This window comes from Aegilops tauschii, chromosome 3 (assembly GCF_002575655.3).
Source record: "Aegilops tauschii subsp. strangulata cultivar AL8/78 chromosome 3, Aet v6.0, whole genome shotgun sequence".
Lineage (NCBI taxonomy): Eukaryota > Viridiplantae > Streptophyta > Magnoliopsida > Poales > Poaceae > Aegilops > Aegilops tauschii.
In genome coordinates, this window is record NC_053037.3 from 583,312,480 (window position 1) to 583,333,807 (window position 21,328).

General features: G+C 47.7%; 1 protein-coding gene across 1 annotated transcript; it reads right to left on the reverse strand.

Annotated features, from left to right (window-relative positions):
• Positions 1-1,910: 1,910 nt before the first annotated feature.
• LOC109741703 (uncharacterized) lies at positions 1,911-17,669 on the reverse strand. The gene is given in 17 exon segments (XM_073511195.1): positions 1,911-2,483; positions 2,565-2,688; positions 2,781-2,866; positions 3,163-3,337; positions 3,441-3,546; positions 3,694-3,771; positions 5,350-5,447; positions 5,829-5,950; positions 6,031-7,334; positions 7,337-7,411; positions 7,414-8,619; positions 8,622-9,435; positions 10,834-11,069; positions 12,292-13,222; positions 13,744-13,890; positions 13,989-14,225; positions 17,342-17,669. Coding segments are annotated over 9 exon segments (4,995 nt in total). The 5' UTR covers positions 17,390-17,669; the 3' UTR covers positions 1,911-2,483; positions 2,565-2,688; positions 2,781-2,866; positions 3,163-3,337; positions 3,441-3,546; positions 3,694-3,771; positions 5,350-5,447; positions 5,829-5,950; positions 6,031-6,033.
• Between the last annotated feature and the right edge of the window lie 3,659 nt (positions 17,670-21,328).

The following is a 21,328-nucleotide window of genomic DNA, read 5'->3' on the forward strand; positions in this document are numbered from 1 at the left end:
ACCATGAGCATTTATCTGTGCACATTTAAAGTAAAATAAGTGGTAATACAATTTTAATGTCAATCATTGCCCTACATTTTTTTCAACGTACCTGGCTCACACTATCTGCATAAAATTGTTCATCTATATCATATTCCTCATCGTCATCATTGCCATGTAGCTGTACAAATTTAAAAGGACATGTAAGTGTCAAAGAACTAGTTTGTATTCAATATGTTTTGGTCAACATTCAAGGCACTTACATTACCACTGTACGATTCATCCTGACTCATATAGTTGTCTCCGGGAGGTTGGTTCGCATTCAATGACGAGGATCTATTATCGCTACCAGAATCATCACTGGCGTATCCGGTTTCTTGCTCCATCTATACACATACAAATAAGGTGTGAGATCAATGCCAACATTCCACAACATCATCGCGAATACAGTAAATTCATCAACAGTGACATGACCATGTGTCATGCATACAAATTTGAAAGTACAAAATCATTAAGAGGTCATTAAGAGGTCACTACTCTCCTCTCTTATTTAGCCAAGTAGGGAATCATTTTGTGGCATAAAAAATGCAATGAACAAATCAAAAAGAAAAAAAAAAGAGCCAGAGAACCTACTCTCCGCCGTCGAGGGATCCTCGCCTGGGGTCGACGCCGATCCGCTGCCGCCACCCACGTCGTGGAGGGCGCGTACCAGGAGTTGACGCGGGAGCGCTGGGCGTTTCACCGGCGACACGGCGCGTGCGTGACTACGGACGCCGCCCGTGCTCGCGACTAGACGGGCACGTCGGGGTCGACGTCGTGACGGCGGTGGACCACGGCGGCGTTGATGCCACTAGGGTTTCCTAGGCGGGGATGGGGTGTCGGTTTCACGCGACACCGACGACACGCCGCGTGGGTGACTACAGACGCCGCCCGACGTCCTGACGGCGGTGGACCACGGCGGCGTTGATGCCGCTAGGGTTTCGTAGGCGGGGATGGGGTGTCGGGGTGGGGTGTCGTTTTTTTTCCTTTCCCGATCGAACTAACGAACGCCACGGTATGCGTACGACGCAGGCGTACGGGGCGGGACGTACATGGGCGGACGGCCCTACGACGGACGGCGGGTACACAAATATGAAATTTAGTATGGACAATACTACCCCTTCTACGTTTATTGGGGGGGGGGGGGGGGGGGGGGTTGTACCGAAGTACTTCTCCTTTTCAGAACATATCCAGTCAAGTTCGATTGCTACTTTCCTCGCAAAAAAAAAAGTTCGATTGATACTTACAGTTTTTAGAAACCAGCGTGGATGCTATAAAACAATCTTCTTCTAGCTCTGAAACTTTCTTTCTCAAGACTCATCACCACTTTGAACTTCTCAGGTGCTACTGCCAGCAGAAAGTTAACTTTCCTCTCCTTTCTTTGCTATTACCCTCTTCATTCCTCAAGCGCATCCTCTCTTGTCAAACATGAAGAAAAATGCCCGGCAATGCTAATGCAACTGAAGCTATCAGTTACTATCAAGCCTTCAATCCTAAATTATACTCGTTCATTTTTAAGAACTCTCTGCCGACTCACATGTGGAGGTTATACTTCTGTAAGCAATAGAAGAAAAATACCGAACAAGCCAGCAATGAACAGAGCAAGTTTCCGAACTGTGCGGTGTATACGGAATCCACGGTGGAAAACATGAATGAGCAAATTACTGAATTGGCAAGGGGACTGTGGATTACGGTATTACTTATAGGTGAACGAACTGGAGCTCGTTGTGACGGATCTCGACCCCTGCTGCCCATTCAGTATGGCTGCACCATACATTGTGGTGGATCACGACACATTGAAAACCTAACCACCATGCAGTATGGCTGCACCATAACCTCCGAGTCTGAATCCTATCAAACTATCCCATTGCATTGGCAAGAGGATCGCCACAAGAGCAATACAGTCTTTCAGGTAAAATAAGAAGAATACTTGGGACTCCAGCTGGCCATAGACAGAGTTCCAATCGCGTGGAATTAACTCAAACCAGGGAAAACCCAATGACCACCCATTGTAGCTAGGCCCAAGTCATGAGTCATGACGTACAGGACACTACAATGGTGCACCTTAGCTGACATACACTCGACATACAATAGAGGAGACATCAGAACTCCGGCGTAGCACACTCCGGATTCCAAATCCCAGTCCAGCTGCCTCGTCTGGCTAATTTATTTGGCGGCGGGTGGAATACAGTCAATAATAATAGGTTCGATTCTTGGCAGAATCGCACATATGTACAAGGCTGTATACCGTTGTAGTCCAAGTGTTGTGACCAGGGTTTAGAGCGATAACGTCATCCTTCTCATACTGTTTCCATAGTGTTTCATGTTGTGCATCCTCATCCTTTTCTTGTTGCATCTGACGCGTGACGGAGATCTTTGACCTTCGCCTTCAACTCTCATCTCGAGTTCTCGACTCAATCCGACCCTTGTCCTAGCCGACCAGACCAACAGTTTTGCGGTTCCACCTAAGATAACAAGAAAGCTTGGAAATGTAAGCTTGAGTTGTACCGAAATATGAGTGGAAGAGAGAAAGGGGGGTTACCGACCTGGACAAGTGCAGAGAATGTTGTAGCAGCGTTGATGGGTTATAAGCTCTTGATGAGAATGTGTCGACGGTTTCACTTACTCTCCATACAAAACACATATACAGAGAAGCGGGCAGTTTCTATCCTGCAAATGCATGGACGGTAGTAGTACCGATGAGTGTTAAGTAAGTAAGTTTGTATACATGCAACAGTTGGCAGTTCAGTCCTGCGACCAACCTGCTTTTCAAGGGCAGTGGTCCATTCGATCTTCCCACGTTGAAATCCGTGCCTCCAGCTCCTTCTGTTGCTCACCCTCAGCTGTGCTGCCAAAGAAAGAGAGCATCCATGTTAGCTTCTGAAGTCAGAGTAGTTAAGATGAAGTTTAGGAGTCAGAACACAATTCAAAATTCGCTACAACAACACAAACTATTTATCACCTAACAAAGCTCAGTAAATTAGATTGCACGCGGCTCGAGGAAGACAGATCAGGTTTGTATAACTAATAAATGGAATGAATACCTTCGACAAAACTGCTCGGAATTTCTTCCAGATCATCACAATTAATTCAGTGCTCGCATGAACTTAATGAATGTGGTGATCATGTTCGTTTGATACTTACAATTTTCAAAGATCAGCGTGGATGCTCTGAAACTTTCTCCTGCAAGGCACCTTGTTTCCTCATCACAACTTTACTTTGCAGGTGCTAATCCCAGCAGAAACTTAACTTTCCTCTCCATGCTCTGCTATTACCATCTCAACCACATCCCCTATCTCCAAATATGAAAAAAGAAAACCTGGCAATGCGGGTGAAGTTGAAGCTGGACGTCAAGTAATCAGTTGCTATCAAACTTCCAATCCTAAACTGTTGTATTTCTATAAAACTTTCTGCATACTTACATCTGGAAGGTAGCAAACATGACAGGATTTTCGGAAAGATGTGGGCCTGTTCGTGCCTCCTCCACTGTAGTTGCTGCCACTGGATCAGACCTGCATGCTGATCAACCTACAGAAAAGCAATAAAAAAAGAATACGCCACTGATGAAGAGAGCGAATTCCAGAACCGTGAAATATGCTCAGAATTCGTTGCGGCAAACAAAATTGAGCAAATTACTGAATCGGCGAGGGGGCAGTGGAGGAGAAAATTACTTACAGGTGAACAGGATCTCATGGCAATGGATCTCGACGCCCGCTGCCGCATCACCATCATTCAGTATATTACTGCCATGTGCTGCAAAGAGAGCTTTGGCTCAGTGGTTGGGCATGCGGTTGTGCAGCCTAACGACCCAAGTTCAATTCCTAGAATTGACAGGTGATGCACAGGGGTTTTCCCCCATTTATTGAGGATCAAATTTGGTGTGTGGTGGAACCACTCATCAAAAAATATCTTAATACTCATCTAAAAAAAAATCTGTGGACCATGTTTATCTTGGTACTCATACTAAAATGGCCATATGCATGAGGCCGGGGAAGTGAAATTCTTCCCCATTTAAAGGGGAGGACGTACGAGGGGGCGATCCGATCTTTCGCCGCCCGCCTCCCCTCATCCCTCTTCAGTCCCTCGCCGCCGCTGGAGACGGGCGCCGGCGAAGGTGGCGGCGGGGATCTCGGCGCCCGGATCGATCCCGTCCGCCTGCGGGCCGGAGTATCGCATCGGTGCCCTGCGGATCCTTGGGCGGCGGCCCTATCGGCGAGGCGGCGTCGTCCGGGGGCTGGCGACGTCTGCAGGCGACGCTGGCCAACGTACTCGGCCGAGCGGGTGGCGGATCGCTAGTGGAGTTCGGTCATGGCGCGGTTCTCCGTTGCGTCAGATCTGGAGGTTCCCTTTCTCATGTTGTCTCTGTCGTCATCCCGGTGGTTTGCGGCTGCTGGCTCCGGTGGTGGTGAGCCCTGGTGGTGTACTGTGGGTCCGGGGGAAACCATGCCTAGTCTGGCCGGCCCGGCGGCGGCGACGCCCATGGGCGCCGCTTTCCTTCATGAAGGCGCAGCTGAGGGCCCAATCTACCCACCCCAGTCCCCGGCCAGGTGAAAACCTTCAATCCTTTTCGGATCTGGCGGCAGCAACGTTTTTTTGCGTCGGGAGCAGCGGGGTCTCGCTGCTGGGCGTGTGTCGATGGACGAGCGCAGGATGGTGACATTGTCTGCTGTCGTGGTGACGTCGACGGCGGCTAGACCGGGCAAGGTTGATGCGTCAGTACGGCTCTGAAGATGGAGTGGTGGCAGTTGGCGGTGGCGGCCTCTGAGAGCGCGCCGGACCGGTGTGTGCCCCATACCCAGCAAGTGGCTTGGTTGGGGCATCAGGTCTTAGATGTTAGGCCTGGCTGCGAGATCTGTTTGGTATTAGACCCGGACTATCAGCATCCCTTCATCAAATGAATAGGAGTAGCGACAGATGTTGCCTAAATGGTGGCTTCAGACTTACTGTTGTATTCCTTTGTAAGGTCTTCTGAGAATAGTTAATAAAGTAGTTGCATGCATCGCCCAGATACAGAGGCCGGGGGTCTTCCTCCTTTTATAAAAAAAATGTGCTGGTTGTGGCAGAAACCTCACACCTTTTTTTTTGCAACTGACTGACTCTGGATCCTATCAATCTATCCCGTGGCATTGGCAAGAAGATCTCGGCCACAATAGCGACACAGTCTTCCAGATAAAAGAAAAAGAATGCATGGGGACTCAACCTTCACATGCACAAGAGTTCTAATCGCCTGGAATACACAACCGTCAGGCTTAACTCACACCATGAAAACTACTGATGAACCACACATAATCATCATGATGACAAAAAAAACTACAGATTTCTCCTTCTGACCTTTGGTTGTTTGTTTCCTTTCGCTCTCCACGTTGCGGCCATCAATTCCATACTTCCACCTTATTCCTCTCCTGCTTGCTGAGAAGTTGACCACCGCTCTGCATAAGACAAAGAATTGTTACCCTGTTACCCTTCTGAATGAATAGTCCAGAACTGGCAGAGTTTTGTGGCAAACTCGGCTCAGCAACAATGCAATTAACTTATGGCAATCCTTGTGCACAAAAAAGAAAGGATCAAACTTGGGATAACTAGCTATAAACACGTATAGAAAGATTTAATGTTTGATCCGAATGACAGTCTAAAATGTACTTATCAGAGAACTCATAAAAGCCAATATATAGAGCATGCAAATGACATACTCACCAAACACAAGTGAAATATCTATGCACCTATAAATTACGAGATAATAACAAATATTGCAGAATCATGCGCAAATAGAACCATATAGGGAACTAAGAAAAATGGAGGAATTTCCGTACCACCATTCACTATAACTGCTGGGATGTGAGAAATCTTCAGGGCGTCCTCTCCTTGGAGCTTCTGAACAAGATTTGGGAGTCCCCAAATCTAGAGTTCCTTCAAGGCAGTAAGTTTCTGTATGCTTTGAGGCAAAGATGTCAGGTTGGGGCAAAGATGTCAGTAACTAAGGGCAACGAATATTTACTTTAGGGAGTTTCATACCTCTCATTCTTCTGGTTCATAATGTAACGTGACTTTTTGGATGTGAGAAACAAGGCCAGCATCTTCCCCTTGGCACCTCTCGATCAGAATAGGACAGCCCCAAATGTGGAGTTCCTTCACGACGGTAATGTTTTGTACGCTTTGAGGTAAAGATGTCAGGTTGGGGCAATCGTTGATGTTAAGTTCTTGTAGGGAAGTGAGTTGTCCAAGCCATTCAGGTAACACATCTAGGCCTTCGCACTCCTCTATCCAAAGTTCTTTTAGAGCAGCAAGGTCCTTCATCCTCTCCGGCTAAGATGTCAGCTTGGGGCAATTGATGATGTGAAGTTTTTGCAGGGTAATGAGGTTCCCTAGGCTTTCTGGCAACACAGCTAGTCCTTGGCACTTCTTTATATACAGATCTGTTAAAGAAGTAAGGCCCTTCATGCTTTCAGGCAAAGTTGTCAGGTTGGGACAATTGATGATGGAAATATCTTGCAGGGTAATGAGCTGCCCTAGGCTTTCTGGCAGCACAGCTAGTTCTTGGCACTTCTTTATATACAGATCTGTTAAAGAAGTAAGGCCCTTCATGCTTTCAGACAAAGTTGTCAGGTTGGGACAATTGATGATGGAAATATCTTGCAGGGTAATGAGCTGCCCAAGGCATTCTGGCAACGTAGCTAGGCCTCGGCACTCCTTTATACAAAGCATTGTTATAGAAGAAAGGTCCTTCATGCTTTCTGGCAAAGATGTCAAGTTGGGACAATTGATGATGCGAAGTTTTTGCAGGGAAATGACCTGTCCTAGGCATTCTGGCAACATAACTAGGCATTGGCAGTCCTTTATATAAAGCTCTGTTAGAGAAGAAAGGTCCTTCATGCTTTCAGGCAAAGATGTCAGGTTGGGGAAATCAATGATTTCAATAATTTGTAGGGCAGTGAGCTGCCCTATCCATTCCGGCAATATGTCCCAGCCTTTGCACCCCTGCAACACTAGCACTTTCAGAGCAGTAAGGTTCTTGATGCTTTCAGGGAGAGATGTTATCTTCGGACAATCCCTGATGATTACACGTTGCAGGGAAATAAGGGACCCCAACCATTTCGGTAGTGACTCCAATTCCTTCAACGACTGCAAAGTCAGGCTTTTCAGAGAGGTGAAGCATCTAATGACCTCTGGCAATGCCCTCAAGCCGTTGCAGGATTTGACTTGAAATAATTCAAGGCTGGGGAAGTGATGAAGTCAATCCCAATTGTCTGGAGAAAAACTGCAATTATTTATTACCATATCAAAAGGAAGAGCAGAAGATGAAAGCTTCCCAAATCCTCTTCTGGAATAATCTCATCAATGTTTTCCAAGTACAAGATCATACTTCTTGGCGGATATGGTAGAAACTTCAATTTCGGCAGTTGAATACAGACAAATGGTGCAAATTCGGAATTAAGAACTCTTCATTTTCTTCACCTGACCTTGTTGTCCACAATTCAGCCAAGTTCTCCATCAACCACAACTGTATGGATCTTAATTTTATACACTTTCTGCCCCGCCCAAAGAATTCCTTGCCTATTTTCCTGACATTGGGAATGTTTTCCATCGATATGCCTCTTAAATTTGGCAGCTGCCCAAATGAAGGAAGAGTATCACATGTTCCTAAATCACAAAGGCCGAGGTAGGTGAGAGAAGGGAGGTAGGAAGAGATGTCTGACATCCATTTAGGGAAATCCTTGCTCATATATCCGCCTAGACAAAAAGAATCAAGAGTCTGGGGAGGTACGAGATTCTCCAATATAGATTTACCCTCGCCTCCCTGGTTTCCCCAGCGAAGAGTTAGTTGCCTCAGATCTGATTTATCACGCAACTTTGCTATCTCCGCGTCTTCTGGATTCCTAACATTCTGAAGCTGTGAAACATGCATCTGATAACAAGTCAACTGTGCAAGTTTCACTATACTGCTGCATCCTTTATTTTCTATCTCTTGTACACCATGCTCTATTATTCCTGGAAAATTAAGATGCTTTTGAATTTTGCGAAAGCTGGCAATCACTTTTGGAGTTCCTTCCGTGGCCCCAAATCGAGTGAGACTTGTCATTTCAGTAATGCTATCCGGCAAGGCATTGAGAGATACTGTAGAAGAGATGTCCAACGATTGAAGCTTAAGGTCACCGAACGAGGATGGGAGCTTATCAAGCCTCATACAATAAGACAAATTGAGACACCTCAGCTTAGACAACTTGCACAATGACTCGGGCAGTACTTGCAGCTTGCAACAACTTGTTAGGTTCAAAGAGTCAAGCTCAAAAAGGTTACCAAAATACTCAGGAAGTTCCCTGAGCTCATGGCAGTCTGAAAGATCTAAGGATTTCAAATGAAAAAGTTGGCAAAATGATTCTGGCAGCAATGAAACCTTGTAGCAATCAGAAAGGCTCAAGAACCCAAGTCTTTGAAGGTTGCCAAAATCTTTTGGCAGGTTTTCTAGCTCGTGGCAATTTGATAAGTTCATATGCTCTAAAGACTCAAGTTTAAGATGGTCAGGTAGTTTGGTTATCTTGGAACAACCTGACAAATTTAGGAATATGAGTTTCAAAAGGGCACCAAATTTGTCAGGGAGTTTCGAATGGCACGACACTCTGAAACATCTATGTGTTGTAAACATGTCAGCTGGCAGATGGATTCAGGCAACTCTTGGAGCATGAAACACCCTGATAAGTTTAGGAATATGAGTTGTAGAAGGCTACCAAATTTATCATCGAGGTTTTGAATGACACAACACTCTGAGATATCTAGCTATTCTAAAGATGCCAGCTCACAGATGGATTTAGGCAGCACTTGGAGGATGGAACACCCAGACAAGTTGAGGAAAGAGAGTTTAGAGAGCTTACCGGATAGGTCCAGATAACGAAGTCTGTGGAGGCTACAGATATTGTCAGGCAAGGTTTCGAGTGAGCAATTGGACATAATCAGAGTTTCCATATTCTGAAGTGTATACACAGACTTAGGAAGTAAAGGAACTGGCAATCCCGTGGAATCAAGGTACCTAAGTAGCTTCAGGTTTTTGATGGAACGTGGCAGCATAATGTTGCTTGACGTAGATTGGCCTTCAGTGAGTTGCCGTGCTGAACATGCTAGGTCCAAGACACGTATGTACTTGGATCGAGAAAATGCCTTTGGGGGGAGTTGCCACTTCTGAAAATCTCTAATATGGAGTGATCTAAGATTTTTTGGCAGACAATCGAAAACATTGGATTGATTCTCGTATTGTATCAACTCTGCATGCCGGCAATGAATAGCTTTTTTCCAACTCCTTGCTCCATTTGCTTCAGGATCCAGAACAAGGAATTCATCGTCAATAATTTTTGAGGCAAGATCATGTACCAGATTATGCATGGTAAGCTTCCGAGAAACATTGGCATGCACTGGACCTTGATTAACCTGCAAAAGTAACTAGTATCAAAACATGTGGTAGAATAAAGGCAAAAGTCAATGGGCAGATTAGGCACGCATAGTACCAAGTGATTAATCTTTATGCAACTATCATTTAAATCTTAATATGCAATCATATGTTCATACAAATATAGTACCTACAGTCATGTGAAGTACGTGAATGTTTTGGACATTGACGCGGTTTTTGAGATAGTGCTTTGACTGTTTTTCTTTGTAAACATGTTCTCATATGAAAATTATACATTTGGAACAATGCTTTTCATGACAAATCTAGTTAGATAAATATATCAGTTTCATATTTCAGACCTAAAAATGCTTGAACTATGTAAACAAAACATGAATACATAAAAGAACTTAGATTTTGGATTGGAGGTAGTACTAACAATTATGTAAATAAAACATAAATGCATGAGGATTTTTATTTCCATAGTAGTATATTTGTTAAGATTTTTAGACAATGATACCATCTATATCCTTACGTTATTAATAGAAATGCGTAGAATATTGGCATATTAATCACCTTGACTGCTATGAACATGTTGAACTTTAAACTGATTGTAATTAGGTTTAAGCATATGCTCACAACTCATATTGATTAAACCATGTCTTAACACCACTAAATGACACAACTAATTCCACATTTCTGTGTATGTGGCTTCATATACTCCCTCCATTTTTATATATAAGGCCACAAACTCAGATTACAGGCACCGAGGTAAAATTTAATGTCTTGGTTTATGAACCAACTTTTCTTTTCGTTTACTGGGATCATTAATACGCCGCATGCATGCAAGGAAGGAATAGGAAACAGAGTGAAGTATCATTATGACTGCATGCATGCAAGTAATAAACAGATTGCTAGTACGAGGAAATATCATTAACTTTTGCCTCAATTACTGTTGGTGGCCTTGTATAGATGCAAAATGTATTTTTCATAGTGGCCTTGTATAAAAAATGGAGGGAGTATCAAATATGATCCCTGAAGCACTGCCTCTGCTTCAGTTTTTGACATAATGCTTTATCTATTTTTCTGTGTAAAATATATAGCAAAATTAAATGTGCTTAAAACAGTCATAGCTAAAGGGTAAAAAGATGAACAAACTCTTTTGTTAGATCATACTATATTTTTTTTATCTTTAGTTTTCAGGATGGAGAGTAAACGGTTTTTGGTTCAAATTCTAACATGACCAAGTGTTGAAACTGAATACCCCCATACTTTTTTTCCTTAAGAAAGTGTACAGTGAACTCTTGCAAGAAAATAAGGGGTCCCTAAATATTTAGTATATGATTGGATTTCATATCAAATTCAAAAAATCATATAACTAGTTAATAGATAAGGCATCAATGACCGAATAGAAATGATTGAAGTAGTGTTAGATAACTAACCATAGGATGTCCTGAAATCTGAAGAAAGGACATCCCAAGAAGGTAGTTGATGCATCTTTCACCATCATGTTCTGAATAAATGTATCCAAGAGCATACCATTGCTGGATCAGACGGTTGGTGTCTATAAGGAAGCCCTTGGGAAATGCCGCCAAATATGCAAAACAAATTTTGAACTCCCGCTTCATGTAGTAATAGCTCAACTTGAGGGAATCTAATGTGCCATTTTGACATGCCACTACTAGAAAAAGGGCCATTCGAACCGGTTCTAGAGAGCCTTTACTCCCGGTTCTGGAATCGGGACTAAAGGGTCATCACTAAAGGCCCCCCCCCCTTTAGTCCCGGTTCTTATACGAACCGGGACTAAAGGCCCTCCACGTGGCCGCTATCTGGAGCTCCACCTTTAGTCCCGGTTGGTAACACAAACCAGGACTAAAGGTATTTTTTGAAAAAAAAAAATTTAAGTTTTTTCTCCTCTACTCTCTAATCACCCCTCATCACAGCTCAATTTAACCTCTACTCTCTAATCACCCGGCCGGTCACCCATCCTCTCACTGCTCCAGCCTGAGCACACTTAACTTCCGGGTTCTATTCCCCCTCGTTTCCAAGTCTGCACTTATTGTTTTCCTGACAATATTAAGATGTCAATCCTATTAACCCTCAGGAGTTTAGCTTGAGCATGAAGTCACACGTTTCACTGTTTGAGTTTGAAACTATTATTCTAAAAAACAATAATTATTTAGTAACACTAATATTTCTTGAATAAGTAGTTTGACCATAGTTTGACCACAGTTTGACCAGATTTGACCAAAATTCAAAGTACCGAAATAATTATTTAGTAACAATAATATTATTGAATAATTATTTATTACCACTAATACTTCTTCAATAAGTAGTTTGACCAGATTTAACCAAAATTTAAAAAAACTGAAATTTGAGCATATCTTTTTTTCCTTTCAGAATTTGAGGATTCTAAAAATTGCAAACAGGCCTACGACAGTCAAAATTGGATGCACATTTTCGTGCTGATTTTTTTGATATATTATGCGTTTTTTTTCAACATCGTATGCAAAAGATATGGCCGTTTTACTTTTTCATAACACTTTTGCAAAACATGTCCAAATTTAAGTTTTTAAATTTTCCTAACTAATAGATGTAGTAACATAACTACATCTCGAAGGATTTTAATTTTTGAAGTTTTTATTATTTTCTTTTGCTTTTTACAAAACTGAAAAGGCGAGGGGGGGGGGGGGGGGGGTAGAGTTTGAAAATGGGACCTTTAGTATCGTTTTGAGGCACGAACCGGGACTAAAGGGTGCGATGCCCTTTAGTCCCGGTTCGTGTCTCAAACCGGGACTAAAGGGCTCATTTGAACCGGGACTAATGCCTTTAGCCACACGAACCGGGACTAATGGGCTTATCTGGCCCGAACGAAAGCCCTGTTTTCTACTAGTGTGCGCCTCTGAAACCCACATCAACCATCTTCACTTTTATATCTTCCCATGCCTTGATGGACCTATTCTCAGACATTACTTGCCCAAAAGCATTTGCCACTAGAGGTATACCTCCACATTTACTTGCAATTTCATCTCCGATTTGTTCCAAGTGAGTCTGGTCATCATCAGGCCTAAATGCTCTTATCTTTATTAATTCCCAGCAATCATTGTTTGGCAGACAACCCAAATTGATTTGGTCAGACTCGTGCACCGGGAGAATTACCCTCTGATGTGCAAGAATACCAGTCTTCATTTGTTCCACTACGAGTTGGTTACGCGTAGTAACTATAATCCTGCTACTGCTGGAGCCATGTTGTAACATCCGCTTCAGCTATTCCAGGTTATCCCTCCCTTCTTCCCAGAAATCATCCAAAACAATCAGGTACCTTTTATCAGCAAGTTTGTCTTGAAGACAATCCTGTAGAAACTGCAAAGTAACATTGTCAAGGTTGATTTTGGCATCTACGCTTTTGATGATGGCCCTCATAATTTTGAGTAAATCAAACTTTTCAGATACATGAACCCAAGCTCTGATGTTGAAGATGTCGACCCTCTTGTCTGCATAAACTGATTGAGCCAATGTGGTCTTTCCTATACCACCAAGCCCCACAACTGGAATGATGGAGGTATGCACATTAGCTTCACTTCTCAATATCAGGCCTATTAATTTTTCCTTTTCTGCACTCCTCCCTTGCATTCCAGTTGACGTGCCTCTGTCGCTGCTGGCTGCAAAAGTCTCATTTTTTCTGCTCCTTTCTACCTGCTCTTGAGGAACCAGATTGAACACCCTGCCCTCATTTTCTATTTCTTCTATTCTCTTCCTCACATCCACCAAATTGTGGGGTCTGGTTATCCACCGGTAGGCTGGATTGTCCCGGGAAAAGAATGCCTTGAGCTGTAAATAAAAATCCCATTAGTTAAAAGTGAAGGTAAAACAGGGATATACAGGTTGTAATTAGTTTACAACTGAAGAAAAAGAAGTGCAACAGCAGCAGCCAAAGCCTCAAACAGAATACACTGAGGAAGAGTCCAACGCAAAGGAGAAGTGCGGCGACGCTACCACAGAAATAGATCATCAAGTAACATAGTACAGTATTTCGAAAAGGAAGTTACATAGTACCGTACCTAACAAGCTTAATCATTAGGTGGGGGAAACTCTCCCCCCTGGTGATTTTTTTTTTAAAAAGCAAGCTTAATCAAGTACTCCAACCATGAGTTGTACAAACAAGCAACAATTCTACAAAAATATTTAGACACATAAGGATGACTACCCCAAAGAGAAATCGAAGGGGAATCGCAGGGCTCCAGCTGTGAGTTTTGGACGCCAGAAATCGGTCTTGTCCAAAAAGACAAGACTAATTATTGAATAAAGATTTTTCCTTGGATCACAGGATAGGGGTAAGACAGTGGCCGTACCTTTGCTTCGTTATTCTTAGTATCCAAGTCGTCCAGCAGGTCCTCAACGTCGTAGGCAACGGATTTTAACTTCAGGAGCCACCGCCCAACTTGTTCTCCAGCAATTCCTCCTTGGCTCACCTTATTATCAGCATCATGCATCACCGCCTCCAGATTTTTTATCAGCATCATGCATCATCTGGAGGCGGTGATTTTTTATTTAGAAAACGGGGGTCTTCCTCCTTTTCTAAATAAAAAATCACCGCCTCCAGATCTTTCATTTTTTCCACCATGTTTTCCACCTCTCCTTTAAACTTCCACTGCAGAGCAATCTCATCCCCCGCAATTTTGATTAGCCTGCTAGTGACTTGCTTCACCACGGCACTCGCAATCATCTCCCCAACACCCACCATGGCTTCAAGTTCTTGCTCTCGATCTCCCACACAAGAGTATGCTGTGCTTGTGAAAGCGCAGCTAGGTAAGGGGCGCTCTGCTTTTGGACTCTACAATATAAAGTATCAAGTACATGCATCTTTGGTTAGGAAGACGAGCCTTGCATCGTTTTTCCTAAACTAATGATGCAATTGGGGTGTGGGTTGCGCGGTTAAGTCATCACCGGGGGTAAGTAAGACAATCATTAAGAAATAACATACAGCTGTTTGAGCCAATAATCCAACCAGATGTGGACGATACCCTGTAACCAAGTGCATTGTATTTTAGTATTACTACTACTATATATGGTTGGATTCAACTACTATGTCTCGTCTGGCAGTGGCACGCCAGCCATTAAACATACTTTGTACTTTGTACACACTGCACCCACCATCCAGTTTTAATTAAAGCCTTACTACAGCTTACATTTTGTCTTGTGGTGCTCTTCTTTCCTACCATAAACTACCGAAAAAGGCTTTCGCCCCGCTTTATATATAAAGCAAAGATCCACAACAACCTGATACAAACGCACGCCAACACACCACACGCACACACCCAAGACAAGATACATAGACGCTGATCGCAGCAACACCACCCCTAGCCCTACAAGAGCAATCGCGAAGTGATGAAGCCACATATGGCGAACCATGGACTCCAAGGCGGCGCCTTCAGGAAGGATATGACACCGGAGCGCCACCGCCGCCCGATCCGAGAATAAGAGTTTCCCCTGGAGCCGCACGATGGGCAGTGAGAGCCGCAACGACGCCTTCAAGAAGGGAACGAGATTCGCCGTCGCCGGTCCTTCCGAAGATAAAGCAGGTTTTCACCCCGGCCAACACTCACCGCCACCGAACGCCACACCCCAGCAACCACGCCGCCCACACGGCCATGGCCTCCGGGCAGCACCAAGCCACGGGCTCTGCCCAAGAGCACCGCGCTACCACCACCAAGGCCGCCGCCTTGGCATCCAAGACCTTGACACCACCTCACCCGAGATCCGCCGCTACCCCAACCAAAGAGACGAGCCGAAAGGTCCCGCCTTTCACACCCCTCGGCAGCCCCAAACGCCAAGACCCAATAGGCCGGCCAAAATTGACCTCCATCTGACCCGTCCTGCTGCACCGGGCGCGAGACGAGCTCAGTCCAGCGGCACCGTGCACGAGACGAGCTCGGTCCTGCTACACCATGCGCGAGACAAGATCGGTCCTGCCGCACCGGTCGCGAGACGAGCGATGGACCGCAGCCGGGAGAAGGACAACCCTTCGACGAAAGTAGCGCCCGGACGACGAGGAGAGGAGTCGAAGGTTGACACAGGCCGCCTGCGAGCGGGCAGACGCGGGAACAAGCCAACCGCCGCCGCAACCAACATGTCACCTCGCGAGCCGCCCACTAACAAGCCGACGCCGGAGAAGACCAGCCGCCGCCTTGGAACGGCCCGGACCACGCCGTGAGCCACCACAACGCCGTGGCAGCCCACATCCACACCAGGACCCCAAAGGCCAGCACCGAGCCGTCCGCCGGCAGCCATCGGCCAGATCCGAGCCGATCTGGCCGGCAACCACCGCCGCCAGCAGCAGCTAGCGTGCCGCCGTGGTCCACGGTCATGGCCACGACCCCACCAAGTCGCAGCCCGCCACCGCGCCGCCCGACGCCCACATGCCCGCCAGACCAGAATGGTGCTGGACCGGGCCGCCGCCCCAAGCACGCACCACCGCCCCGGACACCAGCCGAGGCCACACCGCTGCCACGGACGACCACCGCCACACCCCACGGCGCCGCCCACAGCCCGCGTCGCGACGCGGCTAGATCTGGCGGAGCTGCGTAGCACCCGCACCATCCGCCGCCATCGGCCGCCCAGCACGCTCCGCCACCACGACGCCCGTCGCGCAACCAGCAAGATGCCGTCGCCGCACCGCTCCGGCTCCCCGCCATGCTGCAGCGCCCGCTGCCAGCGCCGCACCCCAGCCCGGCCACCCCGTCCCGCATCAGGGCCCCGCGCGAGAGGACGAAATCTCCCCGCCGCCGCCGGCGCCAGCCGTGCTTCGCCCGGCTGCGCCCCCTGGCGGCGGCGAGGGAGGGAGGAGAGGAGGAGGGGCGCCCCGGCGGCGGTGGCTAGGGTTCCCCTCCTGGCCGCCCGCGGGGGGGACGCAGGAGGGTCGCGGGGTAGGACAGAAAGGGCCATCCCTACCATAAACTAGAGTGTATTGGAGCATACTAATGCAACTTTTGCAACTAGCTTTGCATCCATCGCCTTTGAAACTCTAAACGGATCTTCCTTCACATGGAACGATGCCACCAAACTCACTTACCCAACAACTCGTGATGCAGCTAAGAAATAACAGACAGCTGTTTGAGCCAATAATCCAACCAAATGAGGACAATACCCCGCAACAAAATGTATAGTATTTTTTATTACTACTACTTTATGGTTAGATTCAACTACTACGTCTCATCTGGCAAGCTGACAATTAAATCGAGCGTACTGGACTGTACTGATGCAACTCCTGCAACTAGCTTTGCATCCATCGCCTTTGAAAAATCACATGGAAGGGTATGCCACCGGACTCAAATACCCAACAACCCATGATGCGGTTCACACTGCCAGTAAAAGAAAACAAATTAAACTTGTATAGATATGGACATGTACTCGGCTGGTGGCTCAGTCTGCTGTCCAAGTGGCAAAGTTTTATCGATATAAGTTTAAGGTTTGTCTCTGTTGCCAATAATGCAGCTTTTAAAGAATTGATTTGCATACTGCACAATACTACTTCAACTAAAGTAGGAGTAAAACATGTTGCTAGTTCATGTTGCTAGTCTCTGAAATTCCTGCCTGCCCTGTCTTGCTCACCACAAGGTAACTAGGATGAGTGCTAATTAAAATAAGGTAAGATGCTGACCAGTCAAGAAATCTGTAGCAAAAACAAGGTTTCCAGCAAAAAAAAAAAAAGATAAGGCATTCCCATCACTGCCAAAGTAAGTAAAGATGCAGAAAAATGAGGGGAAACAGGTTGGCGTCTCTTAAATCTACTAGTGCGACTCAGAGAAAGTAGGGCTACAAATTGACTGGAAACATGTTGATGTCTCTTAAATCTACTAGTGCGATTCAGGGAAAATAGTCTAATTTAGCAGCTAATTGATCCAGTGGGAGAACTGTAGGGGCGTGAGCAGAAGCAGGCGTAGGGTTTACCTTGCACGGCGGATCTGGTGGAGGAGTTGGTCGGCGGCATCGGCACATGGACTCGACCTGCACAACGGAGGGGATGGGGCTGGCGGAACCAGGAGCAAGCAAGATGGAGTGGGCCGTTTGGGCGGGCGAGCTGATGCGCGCGGAGGAGCAGAGGAAGGGGAGGTTGGCCGGCACGGCAGGGTCGAACGAGCGCGGCGGCCGGCGGCCGGCGTAGCCAGATCCAATCGAAGGATGGATTGGGCCTGAATCGGAGGATGGTTGATTGACCACCCAACAGTAAGACCAAATTACCCTTTAGGGCCTCTTTGGGCCACTTATTCAGACCCAGGCCCAATCAGAGTGAGCTTAAGCAGAATTCGTCACCCAAGTGAGCTGAGCAGCCAAGCTCCAACGCAACGAGAATTTCACAATTGGAAGCCGGTGTGAGAGTCCTCGGAAACATTCCCTCACTCATTAGCTTCGGAGAAATGGATACCTGCAGACTTAAATTGACACATTTGCCTAAAACAAACTTAACTTGAGTCGTCTGAAATGCAGAAACGTGAAAAAGAAACCCTAGCCCACGCGCCGTCCACCCACGGGCGACACGGATGGTGGCGCCGCCTCTCCTTCTCACTCCTCCGTCCTCTCTCTCTCTCCCCCACTGCCGCCGCCGGGGCAAAGCCCCTCGCGGTGGCTGGTGGTAGGGCATCTCCCCCCATGTGCACGGACAAGCGGAGCGGGGCGGCTAGATCGAACAGGTGCACCAAGTTCGTGCAAGGTTGGCGGCGCACGCTCGTGGTGGTGGTGGCGCGGAGGTGGGGATGGCTGGTGGTAGCGCGAGGCTACGCGGGCCCGTGCCGAGGATCTGGTGCAGGCGCGGCGTGGTGGTGGCTGGTACTTGTGGGAAGTTCGGGTCTCCCCTCCCTGATCTGGATCGGCCAGGTTTGGGGGCGTCAATGGTGTCCCTCCCCTTCCTCTTCCTGACGGTTGGCAATGGCGGCTGGTCGCGCGGGTGCGTGCCCGGCGACTCCGACGCTTGGAGCTCGTTGGGCGGTGCGGGTTGGGCACTGTCCCTATGTGGCTGTTGCTTCGGCCGTGGGTGACTCAACGGTAGCTTGGCAGGTCGGCTGCGGCGGCGACTGGCATGTTCTGGCGTCGAATCGCCCGCGGGCGGCTTGTGTCGACCTTCGATAACTCTCCTCGTCGTCCAGGTGCTACTTTCGTCGAAGGGTCGGCCCTCTCTCAGTTGCGGTCCAACGCTCGTCTCGCGGCCGGTGCTGCAGGACCGAGTTTGTCTAGCGCTCAGCAGCAGGACCAAGCTTGTCTCGCGCCTGGCAGCAGGACCGAGCTTGTCTCGCGCCCGGTGCTACAGGACGGGTCGATGGAGGCTAGTTTTGGCCGCTCTTTTGGGTCTCGATGCTGGGGCCGCCAAGGGGTGCGAGAGGCGGGGCCTTTTCGCTTGTCTCTTTGATTGGGGTAGCGGCAAGGCTCGGGGTGAGGTGGTGCCAAGGTCTTGGATGAGGGGGCGGCGGCCTTTGCGGTGGTAGCGCGATGGTCATGGGCAGAGCCCGTGCCTCGGTGTTGCCCGCTTCCCATGTCTGTGTGTGCAACATGGTAGCCAGGGTGTGGCGTTCGATGGTGTTGGGTGTTGGCCGGGGTGAAAACATGTTCTATATATCTTCGGATGGACCGGCGGCGGTGAAACTCGTTCCCTTCTTGAAGGCGTCGTCGCGGCTCTCATTGTCGTCGTGTTGCTCCAGGAGAAACATTGATCTTTGGAACAGGTGGTGGCGGCGCTCCAGTGTCTTAACCTTCCTGAAGGCGCCGTCTTGAAGCCTACAGTTTGTCGTATGCGGCGTGCGTTGCGGTGGCGTGCGTTTGTATCGGGTTGTTGTTAATCGTTGCTTTATATATAAACCGGGGCAAAAGTCTTTTTAAGTAAACGCAGAAACGTTGGGAAGGCAGGGGAGATATTTGCAGTCTCATATAGAGAAATTTACAGTGCATCATACTACCACTTGGGGTGGGTAATATAAATCTAATCCAACGGTTGATGTACAGGGCAGTTTAGTCAATTCATATTAAGATGGAATTTCTTATCGATCATCGTCTTCCTCCCGACAAGGGCACCAATCATGTCCATCTCCCTTGCCCCCTGCGCTCGTCCCCAATACATGCGCGGACGGAGCGGCACCCATGTCCCTCGCCTGCAGCTGCTCTCCTCCTCACCATGACCATGAACTAGTTTAGATATTTAGCGCCTACTTGCAGTTTGCAGCTAGCCTAGCCACCCACATGAGAGCTAGCTCATGCTTCCATGGCCGGCTTTTGCTTCATTTTTTGAGACACATAGGCTGACCCAATCATGCCATCTTTTCCTCCGTGAGCAGGGGACGCAAGTTTCAGGAGCAGCCAGCTGGGCGGATCAGCGACGCGTGTAATAGAGCACCCATATTTGTCCAGGCTCCTCGTCGGCATTTGGTTGCGGCGGCGTGAGGCATTGCGGGTGTAAGGGCATATTTATCTCTAAGGTGTTTTGGTGATTGATGACAATGCTTTTGCGGTCTAATCGTGTGCCTTGAGTATTTCAGACGTTTCGTCACTAGGCACAAGACGGTTTGGTGCCCCTCGAAGACTATTGAAGACGGCGTTTTTCTACGTTCCTTTTCGGTGGATTTGAGTCGTAGGAAAGCCGTACTATTAAGAGGGGGTCCGCGTTGAAAAGGTTCAGGTGGAATCATCACGTACACGTTTACTCCCTCTGCACCGCCTTTTCCTTTGCGCGTTGGAGGATCCTCCGTTTTCTTCATATATATGCAAAGAGAAGGATTCCTAGTGTTGCTGTTCTGGGGCATGCGGTAGTACTGCTCTTCGGAGCGGTAGTACCGCAGGCCCCTGCGGTAGTACCGCACGCCCTTGCGGTAGTACCGTAGGTGCCCACGGTAGTACCGCTCCTAAGGAGCTGTAGTACCGTGGCCTGAGACCAGACTCAGCCACTCGTGCGGCTGTAGGGGCGGATGTAATTTTTTACATCCGCGCCCTACGCGGTAGTACCGCCCCATGCGCGGTAGTACCGTGAGTCCTGGTCTGGCACAGCAACATAAGCGGAAGTAGGGGCGGATGCAATTTTTTACATCCGCTCCCTGCGCGGTAGTACCGCATGCCATGTGCGGTAGTACCGTGTCGGATTTTTGCATTATTTGATTTTCTGTGGAAGTTGGCACGGATGTATTTTTATTCATCCACGCCCTTCCCTGGCTAGTCCAATCCGGCCTTGCGGTAGTACCGCAAGGGGGAGCGGTAGTACCGCCCTCAGCCTTTGCGCTTCAGGCCTGGGATAGCTCCTGCCGTAGCAGCGGTAGTACCGCGGTCCGCCGCGGTAGTACCGCTTGTCTAGGGCGGTAGTACCGCAGGTCGCGGGCTGGTTAGTAGATAACGGTTGGATTTGTCTCTCGACTATATAAGGGGTGTCTTCTTCCTCTAGTTGACTACCTCTTCCAACCCTAAGCTCCATTGTTGCTCCAAGCTCCATTTTCGCTCGATCTCTCTCCCTACCCAATCAAACTTGTTGATTTGCTCGGGATTGGGTGAGAAGGCCCCGATCTACACTTCCACCAAGAGAAATTTGATTCCCCCCACTAATCCCTAGCGGATCTTATTACTCTTGGGTGTTTGAGCACCCTAGACGGTTGAGGTCACCGTGGAGCCATAGTCCATTGTGGTGAAGCTTCGTGGTGTCGTTGGGAGCCTCCAATTAAGTTGTGGAGATTGCCCCACCCTTGTTTGTAAAGGTCCGGTTGCCGCCTCGAAGGGCACCAATAGTGGAATCACGACATCTCGCATTGTGTGAGGGTGTGAGGAGAATACGGTGGCCCTAGTGGCTTCTTGGGGAGCATTGTGCCTCCACACTGCTCCAACGGAGACGTACTTCCCTTTAAAAGGAAGGAACTTCGGTAACACATCCTCGTCTTCACCGGCTCCACTCTTGGTTATCTCGTGCCTTTA